Raw genomic sequence first — 15,834 nt, 5'->3', positions numbered from 1 at the left:
CATCTCACCTAAGACCATAATCCTGTTGAGATTAGTGTGCTATTCAGGCTCTTGCCCTAGTCTGTACTTCAAGCAGACTTAGCTTGCTGGGATACTTATCATTGACATAAACCACTACCAGATTACTCCTTTTTGGGTTTCCTAATTAACATTTGTCTGTGTTACAGGAGTGAGCTGCTTTGCCATCTGTAGAGCAATGAGTATATTTTAGCACCTCAGTAAAAGAAAAACACATGATGCTTCTGCACATCATCATGCTATCAACATCTTGTCTCGTTTCAAAAAAGAGCACAAAAGAATCACCCAAACACACATAATTTGGTTAGGTCACTGCCATTTTCATGAAAAGATGGGATAATAACTCCCATATAAGCCATCCCAAGAGACATTTGGTCTCAATATTAGATGAGTTAGTATTTAAACTTAATTATTCAGAAGAAATTCTGACCTCAGACATTCAAACATGCCCTGATACTGATAGCCACAACACAAACTTTGGTATAGCTGTAATTTGCAAGACAAACACAGCTAACAAAGTAATCAGACAGTAACTAAATAACTGTTTGAGGGAACATAAATCATGGGCAAAAATCTGCCACAGTCACACCAATATCCGTCTCCATGAGAGCTCCCTGGACTAAGAGTATAATAACCTGAGTATAGTAAAACATTCATTTTATACCTGCATACATGGAAAGGGTATTCTTGGCTTTAGCTTTTAAAAATCAGAAGCCATTCTTGATTGAGAATCTTAAATTTTCAAATCCTAAATAAAGTGTTAATGCTTGGAAACCCTCATTTTCAACTGTGTAATCACTATGCCTTACAACTAACCACAAAATTCGAAGTAGACAATCACAATCTGAGGGGCAGATAATAAATACTGCAAGAAAAATATTAGTTTATAAAATATAAGAGAATATTACAATCTTTTAAAGATATTGCTTTCAATGGCAATCTTGTTCCTGTTGAGGAGTCTAGTCAGCCACCTCCTACACAGTAAAACGTGGGAGGTTTGCAATTAACACTCTGAAGTAAGACACCCAGAGAGCAGACTTGATAAATTACTGATTATGTCATTGTTCTACAATCAATTTTTTTCACCAGAAGTCTGATCTCAGACTATAAACAAATGCAAACCACAGCAATTTTCACTCTGCTTTATGACACATTTCCAATATTACCTCTCCTGGTCTGGCATGGTGAAGCAACACAAACCCCCCTGAGCACAGGCACAGCAGAGGAGGAACAAGCAAGCACAGGAGCACAGGCAGCCTTTTAGTAGCACTGATTACTTCAGCTCAGTGAATTAAAATAAATTGTACCAACATGGAGACTTAGGCTGTTGCACGATATTCTATTCCATCACTTTTTCCGTTTCAACTTTCCTATTAACAGGAATCTCAACATCCATTCCAATATACAACTTAAATGATAACATGACAAGATCATTAATGATTCTGTCATAATTAACATTGCTTGAATTTCTTGAGTATAGGATGAACTTCATATCTAAATGTACTTTAAATACATACTACAGATTAATAAAAGAATCTGCACAAAACAACCTCTTCAGGAAGGATGAGGACAAGAAAAGCTCTTGCTTGCTTTCAGCTAACTACCCCAAGACACTTGTTTTCCCTGACATAAAGTGTGTGGGCATGTCATGTATTTTTGAGTCATAAATAAATGAAATATTAAAATATTATTTCTTTAATCAGAATAGGCTGTGGCCAAGACCAAGTTCAAGAAACAACAAGGTCCAAGTGTACTCATGGATGATGGGTGGGTTTAGAACCAGCCTAGAGTCCAAGCCAGTCCCATGACAGAAGGGATTTTTAAAATAAATACCCATCAGCACTATCAAGTACATATTAAATAGTCTAGAAGACATATCAAAGAAGTCAGAAGTTACATTCCTAGTAACTGAGTTCTAATAAACAAGACACAGATGGTAACTGGAGGCTCTTCTATGGTCTTGCTCTATGAGTGGGCAAATATACATCTCCTAAATCCCCTTCTTTTAATGGCAGAAGACAGGAGATAAAAGGACTTTTACAGAAGTAATTTTCCCAGGAATCTTCTACTCAATTACTATGCAGTGCATCAAAGGCAAATGAAGACTGTCACGTGGTTTCACTCAACAAATTAAGTAATATTTTTAAAAGCTTAAGTGGCAGCTAGTTACAAATTCTCACAGCCCTTCTTTTGGCAAATTAGTTGAAGATATTAATAGACTGGGGTTTTTGAGAGAAAGGATAATTACAGCCTTCTATGTTAATCTACACAAACTTGATCCAAAAATGCTGCTCTGCTTTTTTTTACCTGAGGTTAGACAGATATGCTACAAACTGATGAACTGATCACTTTACACTTTCAGTGGGAGCTTTTGTAGGTGGGACACCCAGTAAGGGGCCCTAACAAAATGCTTCACTGATCTATCGAGCACTGCAGCTACACAATCAGCTTAATGCAAAGTTTTGGGGTTTTTTTCCTCACAAGTTAAGAAAGCCAAAATTAGATACTTCAAGGTCATGTTGTCCTCCCTTACCACTGATGACTTCCCCACACAGTACAATAATTACATTTTTTCCCTCATTTTATTGAGCAACTTTCTCATTTAAAAAAGGCTGAGAATGCTTTCGTGAAGGCCAATTGAGAATGGTATGATACTCACCCAGGTAATATGCTTACTTATGAAAGTAAAAAAGCATATGTACACCTAAAATAAACTGGCTGAAAACATCCCACTTCTAGGGTCTGCAAACCACTGCATAAACCCAACCCCAGATCTCTCAGTTGCCTGTACCCAGGTGATTCACTTAAACCACAGCACCCAGTAAACTGATACGAAGTGAGAGGCAGCACAGAGTTCCATTCCTGAGCTCTATGCAAACTCTAAAGGTGAACCAAGTCTATGTAAGTTTCAGAGTTTTCACAAATATTTTCAAGTAATATTTTTTAACAACCAAATGACAAACTTCCCACTGCAAACAGAAGCAAAGGTAGAGGAATGCTGACTGCTTCAGAGAATGTTACTAAGGTAATGTTTTAAAGCTAAGCTTGAAGATCAGTGAGTACATCTAGATTCAGCACATATTAGTTTGTTAGTAAAAAAAAACTTCATAGAAAATTTTCACAAGTTTTAACAATATAAAATATTTTTTAAATAAATACTGCTTTTTATATTGTACATTCTCAGATCTTCCCTAAAGTGTGTTAGAAAATGCTAATGCACCTCAAAGCCAGCAGAAGAGGAAGAACATGCAGTGGGTGGACCCAAGAAAGAGTGGCAGGATTGTGAGTGTGGAAAAAAAAGAGTATCCCCTTTTTACATGTGACTGTATGAACACACACATTTTGACCCTACAACTACAAACCTAACTGGTTGTACACTGAATCTCTTTACCTGACGCTGTTGTAGCTACTCTTCCATCAGTTACTGCTTTGGAAGAAAGATATGTAATCATCTGAATATCTTCCTTGTCTTTACTGGGATATTCATTACGGAAAGTGGATTCTGTGGATAATGGTGCAGTAACTTCCGAACTATGGCTTAAATCAAGAGGGAGACATGGTCCACGCTTCTCAAGTGACATATGAGCAACATCAGGTACTACATAAAAGAAAAAATGCAATATTAAAAAAGATACTTAGATTGAACAAACAGATTGGATTGCAGCGTTACATAAAAAAAAAAAAAGGAACAGCATACAGCTTTAGCTACAACAAATCAAAATATGCCATTAGATGAAAACCGTGAAAGGTCTAATTTTTATGATTCAATTTCTCTTGGGCAGTTCTTTATTAGATTAAGATACATTACCCTCCAATTTTGATGATTGTTGGTTTTGACCACTGATGGAGAACACTTTTCCATCAGTAACTGAAGAGGGAGAAGAAACTTTTTCTACAGAATCATCAGGCAAGGAGCAAGTGGCTAAACGCTGTGATCTTCTTCTCCGTTGGCTATGTTTGTAGGATCTAGGGGAATTCACTGGCTGTGATGGACCTAAAAAGAGATCTTTCAATGTTCATGAAGCAGAGAGATATATCATAACCTTACCGCAGTATTTGAGAGCTAAAGATGGGGAGTAATTTAATAGCTCTTATTTGCAAAGCTGGTAATCACAGCAGAACTGGTAAAAGTCATAAAAAGCTGTGACTACCAGGAGCAAAAAAAGACATGCTCAAGACATGATTCTGCTTTTTGATTATTATACATTATTAGGGCATCTACTTCCCCACTAATAAAGGCTGTTGTGATAGGCAAACAGCTTATTTACAATAAGCATTCCCCCCATATAACCCATGAGAGTAGGCTACTTATAATGGAAGGGGGCAGCAGATTTAACAGTAAACAGAACAAATTATCACAGTTAAAGATCTAAAAAGTCATGGATAGTGGCAACATACAATTTAAATAATCAAAAGCAGCAGTTTATTTTATATCCTACATCCCATCTTCTGCTAACCTTATATCAATACCCCATCTATATTTCAAATGCACACTGCCAACATATGGCACAGCAGAAAACCCCAACTTTGTGCTTAAAAAAGGAGGGGGGGGGGGGAGATTGATATAGGTTAACATAGGCCTGATTCATTAAAAACAAAAAACCCACACTCTACTACACCTCTCCAATTTTACCCAGTTTCCCACTCTGCCTTAGAAAAATAATTAAGTCATTATTATACTGTAAATCACTGTCCTCTCCTTTTCTTAAAACAGCTTTTAGATGCATACAAAAATGTACATATTTAAAAATAGACACAGTAAAACTGTATTTCTATTAGAGGTACTAAAGACTTGAGAGCACAAGATAAAATACTAACAAGATATAAGCTATTAGGTAACCTATTTTTAAATCATTTGATTTTTAAAACAATGCTACAATGAAGTCTAGCTTTATACAAAATGCAAACATGCTCAAGGGAAACAACTTACCATTATTTTAGGGGTGGGGAGGGAAGGTGCATTACAGAACAGATGAGAGCTAACTTTTTGTGGGGAGAAAATGAAATTCACACCAATGTATTCTGAATAAATTCGTGGCTGAATCTGCACCCCTCCCTTTTTCATTCATTTAAAATTATGTGAGAAAAGATTAAAAGAAACTTATCTCCTAAGGGGAATTATCAAATTAAGGTTATGGGGAACAGATGATGCAGGTATAGTTTTCCATCGTCAATCACTATACTGTAAGTGAAGCAAAAACATAGCTTTTGACCTACTGGAACCCACACTTAACCTGTTGGCCTCACCATTTAACAATCTTCAGACAACAAATAGCCTGACCCTAAGCAACACTAAAAACCTAGCATAATCTCCAAAATTGCAGAAATACTTTAATATTAATAAATAAATAAATAAATAAATAAATCACATATTCAAGGGAGCAGCACAAACCATTCCCTGTCCTTCTGACAACCAATGTTTTGGTACTTTGCAAATCAGTTACACATGTTAAGACACTGAAGACCTATGGCATTGTTCTCAGACAAATAAATCCCATTTTTTATTTTCCCCCCCCCCACAGATCTTGAACCCATCTTCTCTTTCAAATCATATTTGGAGGAAATATCACATAAGGTGCAGACTACCACAGCCAATATGAACAGCACACCAGCCTCCTGAAGGCAGAATTTTTTAGAGAAGGAAAGGTTAACAACCAAGTGTATGTCTTTTCTTTTTAATGAATCAGGCCGCTTCAGAAGAGAGGTTTGATTTTTCCTGTATCCACTGTTAATACTAATGTGGAAATTTAAGATGGAGGGAAAGCCAACCATGAAAAGCCACGACTCAAAATATAAATTAATTATTTAAATATATTACTTCTGGTAGAGTAATTCTTATGCCTTATTATGTGACTCTACTTTTAAAACACTAAGCTACCCCTGTTTCTCCCACTTGGACCTTTTATTTAAAGCAGATGAATTTTTAAAAGCAACAGCCATTTACAACCCCCAAAAATTTCTGTATATCTCTTATAAGTAATTACAGTATGTTTTTTAAAATGTCTGTGCTCACTAGTTTTATTTATCACAGAAGAAGGAAGCTGTGAGACCAGCGTCAAATCCTCGACTTGTATTAATTCTGGGGAAAGTGGTGATTTAGGGGGCTTTATACACCCAGAAGAATCTCCAGATTCTTGTTTGCATTTCTTGCTGCGAGCCTTTCCTGAAGACAAAGTTGAGGATAACAGTGCAGGTTTCTGAATGTTGGCAGAACTGCTAATATCAGCTTCATTTTTTTTCTGACTTTGTGGTTTAGGTGAAATCTCCTGAATAAATAATAAAAAATTGATACTTTTATTTCGGTTTCTTCGCTGTAGTTCTTGTAATCTATTTTGATCTTTTTAAAAGCAACTTTAGTATTCAACACACATTTTCAAGCAACATTATTCTCAGTACAAATGAAGACTATTTAAAATGCATCACATTAAAGTTTTTTTTTAAAGGAGCAATATCAATTATTTCAGCATTCAGAACATCCTCATTTCTTACTATTCCAGAAATATCTGGAAAAAAAAATTTCCTCCATTCCCATTTTTGTAATTCACCAGTTTTTTTAGCTTCTGCCACTTCATATTCAGCAGACCAGGACTGTAAGCACTGTCTCAAAGTGTTACCTGGAGAATGCTTCCTAAAAACTAGAATACACAAAGTGATCTACAATTATCTGGAGTTGGAAGGGACCTACCAGCTCCAACTTCCAACTCCCTGTTCCTTGCAGAACTACCTTAACCTAAACCATACGACTAAGAGCATCATTCAGATATTCCTTGAATTCTGACAGGCTTTTACACTACTATGATCAAGCAATCCTTGTTAAGAGGATTGCAGTTATAAAAAATGTTGCCAAGATTTTCTCTTCACAATAATTACCCTGACCATAGCAAAAAAAAAAAAAAAAACAAAAAAACACAAAAAACAAAAAAACCCCAAAACAAAAACAAAAAACAAAAAAATAAACAAACAAAAAAACCCCAAAAAACCAAAAAACCAAAGAAACCACCCCCCTCTCCCCCCCCCCCCACAAAAAAAGCAAATACTCCCTTGGGAAAATATTAACACAAATACAGTTTTTAGAGAAAAACCTGAAAAAGTTGATAATGCTCCTTTAAGGCATGTCTGAAAACAGTAAAAAGTCTCCAAATACTGAACACACTCTCACATAACCCCTTTCAGTGCTGGGAGCCTGGATTTCACCACACTATATGTTTGTGCAAACACAAAGAAATCACAACTTCTAGCACCACAGGGTTAAATAGATTGCTAACTGTTGAAGGAAAATGAGCAGATAAAGAGTTAAAGCAGTTTTTTAAGGAAAAAAAGAACCAACATAGAATACAGCTTCCCAATTTCATTAGTTTTCATCCTTCTTAAAACATATACTGAAGTATTACTTTTAGACAATTCACATGCATTGACAGACTTTTTGCCTGGAAGGAAGTTCTTCCAACTTTACTGAATGCATGTGTTACAACTTGCCCAACAACAGCAAATTACAGTATCTGAACATATTTTCTTAAACCTGTACCCTTTCTTGTCCCAGTTACATCACACAGCACAGTACCAAACAACAAAACCATAACTATGACCATTGAAAGGTATTTCTAGAATGTGTGTGCCATTTCATTCAAACTAAAAACATCACATATCTGACGATTTGAGTTTATTACTGGGTTTGTTATAAGACACAATTTTATCTTCCACTGGAACTTTCAATGTTCCGATGGAAAAAAAGGCAAAAAAAGGCAAAACAAAAAACCGTAAGTGCACATTCTGTTTGTAAAAGGGCACTCCTGAATGCTACATGAATAGCTTGCTGGAAATACCATGTAAAGATCCGGTGCAAAACATCCCATTCAGGAGACATCAGCTCTACTTTGAGTAATTCAAATACACATGTACTAAGTGCAGTTTATTAATTTCTATAAAATATTACATGAACTTTAGAGTAAACCTATGCTGGTTATGAGAGATACTACCAGAAATTAATTAGAGTCGTAACTTGTAAGTAAACAATTTTATTGTTCATCTTCACAGATGTGAAAGACATTACTACAGCATCCATTACTTTCAAATTACAAAGTTATTTAAACAAGATTAAAAAAATTAAATTAATATCTTGATAAGGTGCTTAACCTCTTAACAGGACAAATTAACATTAAAAACCTTAATTCAATAATGTTATTAATCTAATCAGGTCTTGGTCAAAAGGAAATAGAACATGACATACCCTAATACAGTTAAATAAACTACGGTATCTGCAACTAATCATCTGAGGTTTTGGGCTTAAGACAACTGTAAACTAAAAATATATAAATATAAATAAAATAAACTTCCATCAACAGAGTCAGTTTTCGGCTATTGGCCTGAATACTTCTACCATGTTCTGTATTACATTATTAAAAAAACCCTACATGATATTTTACCCATTCAATTTTATAGCAGTAGCAGACAACACCTTTAAGGAATGTCAGCTTTGCTACTGGAAAACCTTTTGGGGAGGTTTATAACTCGGCCATTTAAATCTGAATTTGGGCAGGAACTTAGTGAAAAAATCTTTAAGCTCAAAAATACTCCTCCTCACAGTCTGTAACTTAAATATTTGTGAGGTTCCTGTTTTTATTTAGAAGTGAAGGAACAGGACAATTTGGGATTTTAGATGCCTCTTTAAAGGAGCTTAACAAGATGTTCCAAAAAATTATTTTTTTCAGACCATTAGCATGTAAACAGTGACAGAGACATCCTTTTTATAGCTAATCAATAAAATAAACAGCCGAGTTACTAAGTCTAAGAAGTAACAAAAAGGTTTCAGTAACTATGCACTGTAGTTTATACTGTTGCATACACAGTCTCTATAAACCACAAAGTCCCATTCACCGTAATGGGATTCTGCATGGTAAGATTTACATTGTAATGATTCCTCCAAAAACAACATGCTGTAAAAGCCATTTCACAGTTTTTTGCACATTGAAAATATGACACACAGTAGCAATAAAATCCTAGCATCTTTAATATGCAAAAAAATTGAGAAATGGAATGTTATGTCAATACATTGTAAACCTTTATGCAAAATATTGGTCAATGCATTGACACCGTGGGGGCTCAGTTTGCCATGACAGTGGCAGCATTAAGAACAGAAAATTGTGTTCCATTGACAAGTCTCACATCCAATGCAGTGTCAATGGAAAAACCACAGCAACACAATTATAAATCAGCTCTAAAGAACCAGTACAACCAAAATATAAAATAAAGGTTGGGGTAGGGACTGTTCATAGAGTGTGCCGGGGCTAAAGAACAGAAGTGCTCTTTTAAGAATTGCAGGCAGCAAGGCCATTTTGTTCAAATGATGCTGTTGAAAATAATGAAAATTAATACAAAAAAGCTGTATTAAAACTACATTAAGGCTCTGATTCAAATCACTGGAAAACAAAGATGTCCTGAATCAAGACTAGTGTTCATCCTTAGCTTGTTTTACCATGCTTAGGCATTCAGCCCTTTTAGGATGCAAGATAATGCACAGCTTGGAGTCAAGCAATGCCTGAACACAAGGGAATAAGCCAAAGATAAAATGGCAGCAAATGTGCAGGTTTAAAAATCAGACCCTTAACATTATTTAAAAGTTTCTTTTTTGTATTTATTAAAATATATGCCCTTGCAAAATGTATGGCTCATCGAGCAGTTCATAAAACACACAGAAGCCTACAACACCAAATTCTTACAGTATAAAAGAAGCTTCTTTTAAAAGAAGTTCTATTTGATGTCAAAAAATCCTCTTCCAAACACAAATTAGTGTAAGGGCCACTTCCTAAGATAGTCATGGTCATGGATCCAGATACAAAACTGACCTTGGGATGCTGGTCTCACATTTCTTGCATGGAGACTTCATTTTTTTTTGTTTGTTTTCTGTTCCTTTCTAACACAACAGCTCATTAATGAAATTAAAGTCAACACTGTGTTTAGAGACAATTAAATGCTATACTTCTGGCTCTGCCAGAAATGTAAACATAAGATCAATTTTCAGTTCCCTATTATATCTGAAGGGGCAAATTTGAATATTGTATTTACTACATCTCCATGGCACACTCCAGTGGGAACCTTGCAAAAGAATCAAACTCTACCATTTCATACCTGCTCCAGCACTGGAGCTGTTTCTTTGTTGCCCTCCTTTTTTTCAGCACCATCCGCAACAACAGCTTTGGATGCCAATAACCCTTAGGAAAGAAATTGCAGAGATTTTTAGTTAGAAGCAGCTTGCAACAAGAATTTGTGGAAAACAAAGCAAAAGAGCGAAACAGGAAACATGAATTTCTTAAGTCTACAACATAATTCACTTTGACACAGTTCTAAATGAATCTGAGCACTCCATACTAGCACAAACAAAAAGTTAAAAGGATGGACCCATGACAGTGGCCTATCACAAGAGGTACTTCTCTGGCAATACCATTAAGAAAGGCAAAAATCAAATTACCAGTTGTAACATAATGCCTCATCATCCTTTTAAAGCCCAAGCACTTCACCTTTAAAATCAAGCCCATGATACTTCAGTAAATTCTGAGAGATGAAAATTATTTTAAAACTTCTCTTTCTCTCTCCTTTCCAGTCTTTAGGAAATTCCAATCAGAATTTGTATTACTACTTCTTACCTCTAACACATACAAAGTCCTCTTAGAGAGAACATAGGATTTAATTTCCAAATGAATATTCTCAGCAACAGAGCTCCCAAATTACCTCAATAACAAGACCAGTTTGGGAGCAAATGCATCAGAATATGTCACCTCATTCATGAGCTCATATACAGTAGCACTACTAATAAAAAAAAAAAAAAATCTGTAAAAGACAAAGCAACGAAAAAATGAGTATTGGGGTTTTTTTGACTAAGTATGGAGGAATTGCTTTACACAATTACCTAAGTATAAAGAGACAAAAAACATTCTGTGCAAAACAAAAATTGACAAAAACTGAAAATCCACAAACCCACAAATATGAATAAAACTTATTATAATCTCTTGGAGTGTCAATATTGAGAGTGCAGTGTTTGAGTCTTCAGAATCACTGGACCTGACAGAGCCACAGGAAATTACTATTGTGTTCCATGAAAAAAATCAGATATGCTCAAAATTAATTTACAGCGCACAATACCCAAGGAATTATAAATCAGCATAGCTTGGGCTCTCAGGAAGTTCTTAGGACATTTAAAGGGAAAGAAATGCTCACAAAAAAACCCCCAGCATTTTGCTAGAGAGCTACCACATTTCAGAATTCCACATTAAATACTAGGTATTTTTTTTTCATTTACTCTTCATGTTAGATTAAGTTAACTGTAAAGTAGTTATGTTTTAAATAAACTATTCCACAGTCATAAAAAAAGGTGTAAACTGATCAATTTTAAAGGTTAACTGAAAAGCAGAAACTTACTTAGCTCTAGTGTATTAATACAAATAAAATTATCAGGTAAGATTTATGTTCTGCACTAGGCTTCATGAAAGATTCAGGTTTCATGGTTCTAAATAAACCTTTGTGACTCAAATTATCTTGTTCAAATTAAGGGGCAAAACTAAAAATGTTCTTTACATTGGCAACCATACATCTACATTGAAAAGTATAAATTATATTTCAAAATTAAGTGGAGTTTTAAATACTAAACAACAAGCTACAATCCATAACACAAGTACAGAGAAGCTGTGGATACCCTATTACTGGCAATGTTCAAGGTCAGGTTGGATGAGACCTTGACCAACCTGGTCTAGTGGAAAATGTCCCTCCTCATGGCAGGGAGATTGGACAAGTTGTCCCTTCCAACCCAAACAATTCTATGATTCCTATTTCTAACTAGATTCTCAGTGCTCAGAAAGACATTAAATGAACACAGGCTCTGTCAGACCTGGGAATATATAGCCCTTCTTATTCCCTTCTTCTCTACTCCATTAAGTATCTTTCTAACCAATTACCAAGCCTGTAGGAAGGCAAAACTACTCTACAAGCTACTACAGTAGAAGGACTACAGGTTCACCATCCTCTGTCAGCATCAGCATGTCATAAGAAAAATATGATTTCCCTCAGTGGCAGTAGCAGAAGAAAAAGGAGCAAATGTTGCAACTCCTTTTTGTTCAGTGGTGAGAGAACACCACCAGCTGTGGCCCTTGAGGCAGACAAGGAGAACATTCTGTAACAAATACTGGATACTGAATTAAACTCCAGAAAACAGTTTCCTTCAACAGCATTGAATGACTACATTATTTTCTCTGTTTTCTCAGTATAGTCATAGAAGACTAACAGTTACAGCTACAGTGCTTTATGATTCTCTTGTAGCCATTCTGATGGGCACACCACAATGATTCTCAAATTTCCCTTGAACCTAAAAGCTCACGCCAGAGACACAATCAACATTCTATAGATACTTCAATACCTATAGAAGTGTAAGAAATACACTTGAAGGTAGTAAGAGGAAGTTTGATCATCAGCAGTTAGATTTTCAAAATACTGTCGCATGCAACAACAAAAACCTACTATACCATGAGCTGCAGAAGTGTATTAATTTGACAACAGTTCCACAAAGTAACTACCAAACATAACAAATCTCATCCTGTAATTAGAAGATTAACTCACTTTCACTATTCAAAAGGTAAACACATTCTTTGCTAATGGACTGTATGCTGTCTTGGAGAGAGACAAGACATTGTTCTTAGAATTATAACTAAGTCAATGGCTACAACATGGTTTTTCTGATTATTCAGTTAAATGTGCATGACCCTATCCCACTGCTCTTACTCTCACAGAGCTCCTTAAGAAAGGAAAATGTAACCACAAGCACAGAAAAATGTATTTTCTAGAGCTACAGGTTTTTTTCCACTAGTTTTGGTATCTTCTTTTACTAAGTGATACAGGAGAGAAATTAACAGGGCTCTAAATATTTATCACTACTATGTAGCTTGTACTTCTACTGCTCAAGGCAGCAATTACACTGAAACTTAACTGACAGTGTATGCAGTATGGGCAAAGGAGAGTGGAAATGACACATAAATAAGATATCTCAACTAAACTCAGTACTGAATAAGCCGCCTTCCAGAAAAGAAAATTCTGGAGATTTTTCTGAGGTTTGCTTCTTTCATATCATATTTCATATTGGCCCATTTATATTCTCTTTTAGATTGAAGTACTGATTGTGAGACTGAAATGGAACCACACACTGAAAAACATTCAGTCAGCTGCAGACCTATGAAAGGCTGAACCAGCTAAAACAAGTCTGAAAAAACTTTATCATGTAGTTTAATGGATCAGGTTATTTTTAGCACATAGAAACAAGTAAGACTATTTATATGAATGACCATAAGCTATCTACAACAAAACAAAACCCCCCTCTCATCTGTAGCAAAAAGAAGTTTGTCAGACTTCACACAGAATACTATTTACTAGAAGAATGACCAGAATTAATTTCTATCTTGCTGTTTGTCCAAGGGCCCCACTGTTAAGGAAGGAACTTGATAACTTGTCTCCACTCAGCTTTTGAAACACACCTGATACTTTCCCAGAACAAACATATTCCCTTTCCCTAAATACTAACAGGATCAATGCTGGGAACACAGTTTTTTGTGAGGCATGGGGGAAGAGAGATACAAATTGAAATAATTTTTCCACAGTCAGTAATTTCTATTAAATTGTGGAATAAAATGCCTTTTAAAAGACCAATAATCTACTATTCTATTTTCAATAGTTTGAAATATATTCTATAGCTGTATAGTTGTTTTCATAGAAGCACAGAATGTTAGGGGTTGGAAGGGACCTCTATTGATCGAGTCCAATCCCCCTGCCAAAGCAGGGGATAACCCAGGGCATGCCACACAGGAATGCATCCAGGTGGGTTTTGGAAGCCTCCAGAGAAGGAGACTCCACAACCTCTCTGGGCAGCCCATTCCAGTGCTCTGTCACCTTCACAGTAAAGAAGTTTCCCCTCATGTTGAGGTGGAACTTCCCATGTTCTAGTTTAAACCCATTATTTCTTGTCCTATTAAAACTGGATACAGTATTCCAGGTGTGGTCTCACCAGGGCAGAGCAGAGGCAAGGAGAACCTCTCTAGATCTGCTGGACACACTTTTCTTGATGCACCCTGGGATACCATTGGCCCTCTTGGCCACAAGGGCACATTGCTGACCCATGTAGTATTTACTGTCCACTAGGACTCCAAGGTTTTTTACCATGCAGCTGTCATCCAGATCATTCCCTAATCTGTACTGGTGGTTGGTGTAATTCCTACCCAAATGAAGGACTCTACACTTGTCCTTATAGCACTTCATGAGGCTGATTTTTGCCTGGCTCTCCAGCCTGTCCAGATCCCATAGGATAGCAGCCCAGCCTCCTGGTGTATCAGCCACCCCTCCCAGCTTCATATCATCAGTGACCTTGCTGAGGTTACACTCCATCCCCTCATCCAGGTTGTTAATGAAGACACTGAACAAAACAGGACCCAGTACTGAACCCTGGGGATCCCCACTGGCCACAGGCCTCCAACTTGACTCTGTGCCACTGATCACAACCCTCTGAACCCTGTTGTTGAGCCAGTAATGAATACAGTTCAATTGTTTGTGCCACATCTCTTGAGTTTTCCTATGAGGATGTTCTCGGAGACCTGTGTCAAAAGCTTCTCTGTCCATTTAAACAACATACTGTAAACATTTTTCAGGAACTGTTTTGCTTTACTACAAAATATGACAAAACACTCAAGTTTTCCAGCAGCTAGCTAAAGCTTTAAAGTAGTGGCATATAGCTCATGAGCAACTGGATTTAAAACATACTCAAGAAAACCATCAATTTAGAATGGTTACCTTCCTAGAAAACTAAAAGGACCACGTCAAGTCTGAGACCATTCTCTGATTCATGACCATGTTTGTATTACTTGTATTACTACGTATAAATTGCTTTAAAATTCCAAGTAAAAGACTGTAGTGAATATATGTTTCATGAAAGTCCTTTTACCTATCTACTTGAGTTCTTTACAGGTAAGCATGGATGTTTCACTACAGTAAAAAGGAAAAAAGTGAACAGAAAAAAAAGTATTTTACCAGTGATCTTGTTAAGACGAGCTCTCTTTGCCTGAAATGAGTTGCCTAGATTACTTTTCCTCTTGTGTGATAACGTGCTCTCTGTCTGCACAAAGGCCATCTTTGGAACATCCACTACAGGAAATCCTACTTTTAAACAGAACAGAAATCTTATAAATTCACATTTCATAAATTCATAACAAAAATCTAATAAATTCACATTTCATAAACTCATAACAACAGCAAAAATACTTAAGTATTTCAGAACTGCTATTAAAATACAGCAGTAAAGACATTTTAAAATAATTCTCTGAAAAATTAAAATTATGCATTCTGAAGATTTAGTATTACACATTGAAGCACTGGATGAAAATTACCTCAAAATTTTTAAATTTTACCCAATATTACCAGAAATGCAGTATGAAAGACTAACAAAATGAACAAATTCTTATCAACCCATATATTGTTTCAAACACCCCTGAATATGCATATACACACACACACATATACATATATATATACACATATCATCCATACTGGAATTTTTTTTCTTAGATCAAGATCAGGGATTATCTCACAAGTTAACAGAAGATGCAGAAATACGAATCACAGTCTACCATGAAGTCATTTAAAAAACCCTACATCCTATCTCTTAGAGCTATCTGGAAGGTTTGCATGAGGAATAAACAATAACAGAACTAAAATTTTCTGGTAAGTTTTTTTTCTGAACTGTTAAGTATTGTGTATAATAACATTATCATAATAGCAAAGACAACATCTTCC

General features: G+C 35.9%; 1 protein-coding gene across 5 annotated transcripts in view; it reads right to left on the bottom strand.

The window, feature by feature from the left end:
* PHF20L1 (PHD finger protein 20 like 1) overlaps positions 1-15,834 on the bottom strand; it is a 56,373-nt gene that overhangs the window by 22,253 nt on the left and 18,286 nt on the right. For 3 of the 5 annotated variants that reach the window (XM_071738419.1, XM_071738415.1, XM_071738417.1), the window contains 5 exons: positions 15,073-15,201; positions 10,144-10,226; positions 6,032-6,284; positions 3,827-4,012; positions 3,410-3,616 (listed from right to left, as the gene is read on the bottom strand). In XM_071738419.1, coding sequence (XP_071594520.1) covers positions 3,410-3,616; positions 3,827-4,012; positions 6,032-6,284; positions 10,144-10,226; positions 15,073-15,201 — 858 coding nt within the window. The remainder of the gene's footprint in view (positions 1-3,409; positions 3,617-3,826; positions 4,013-6,031; positions 6,285-10,143; positions 10,227-15,072; positions 15,202-15,834) is intronic. The other 2 variants (XM_071738416.1, XM_071738418.1) reach the window with 1 other exon arrangement.

The sequence above is a fragment of the Heliangelus exortis genome, chromosome 2 (assembly GCF_036169615.1).
Source record: "Heliangelus exortis chromosome 2, bHelExo1.hap1, whole genome shotgun sequence".
NCBI classification, from domain to species: domain Eukaryota; kingdom Metazoa; phylum Chordata; class Aves; order Apodiformes; family Trochilidae; genus Heliangelus; species Heliangelus exortis.
The sequence above is the reverse complement of the archived record's forward strand: the minus strand, read 5'-3'. Positions and strand labels throughout refer to the sequence as shown.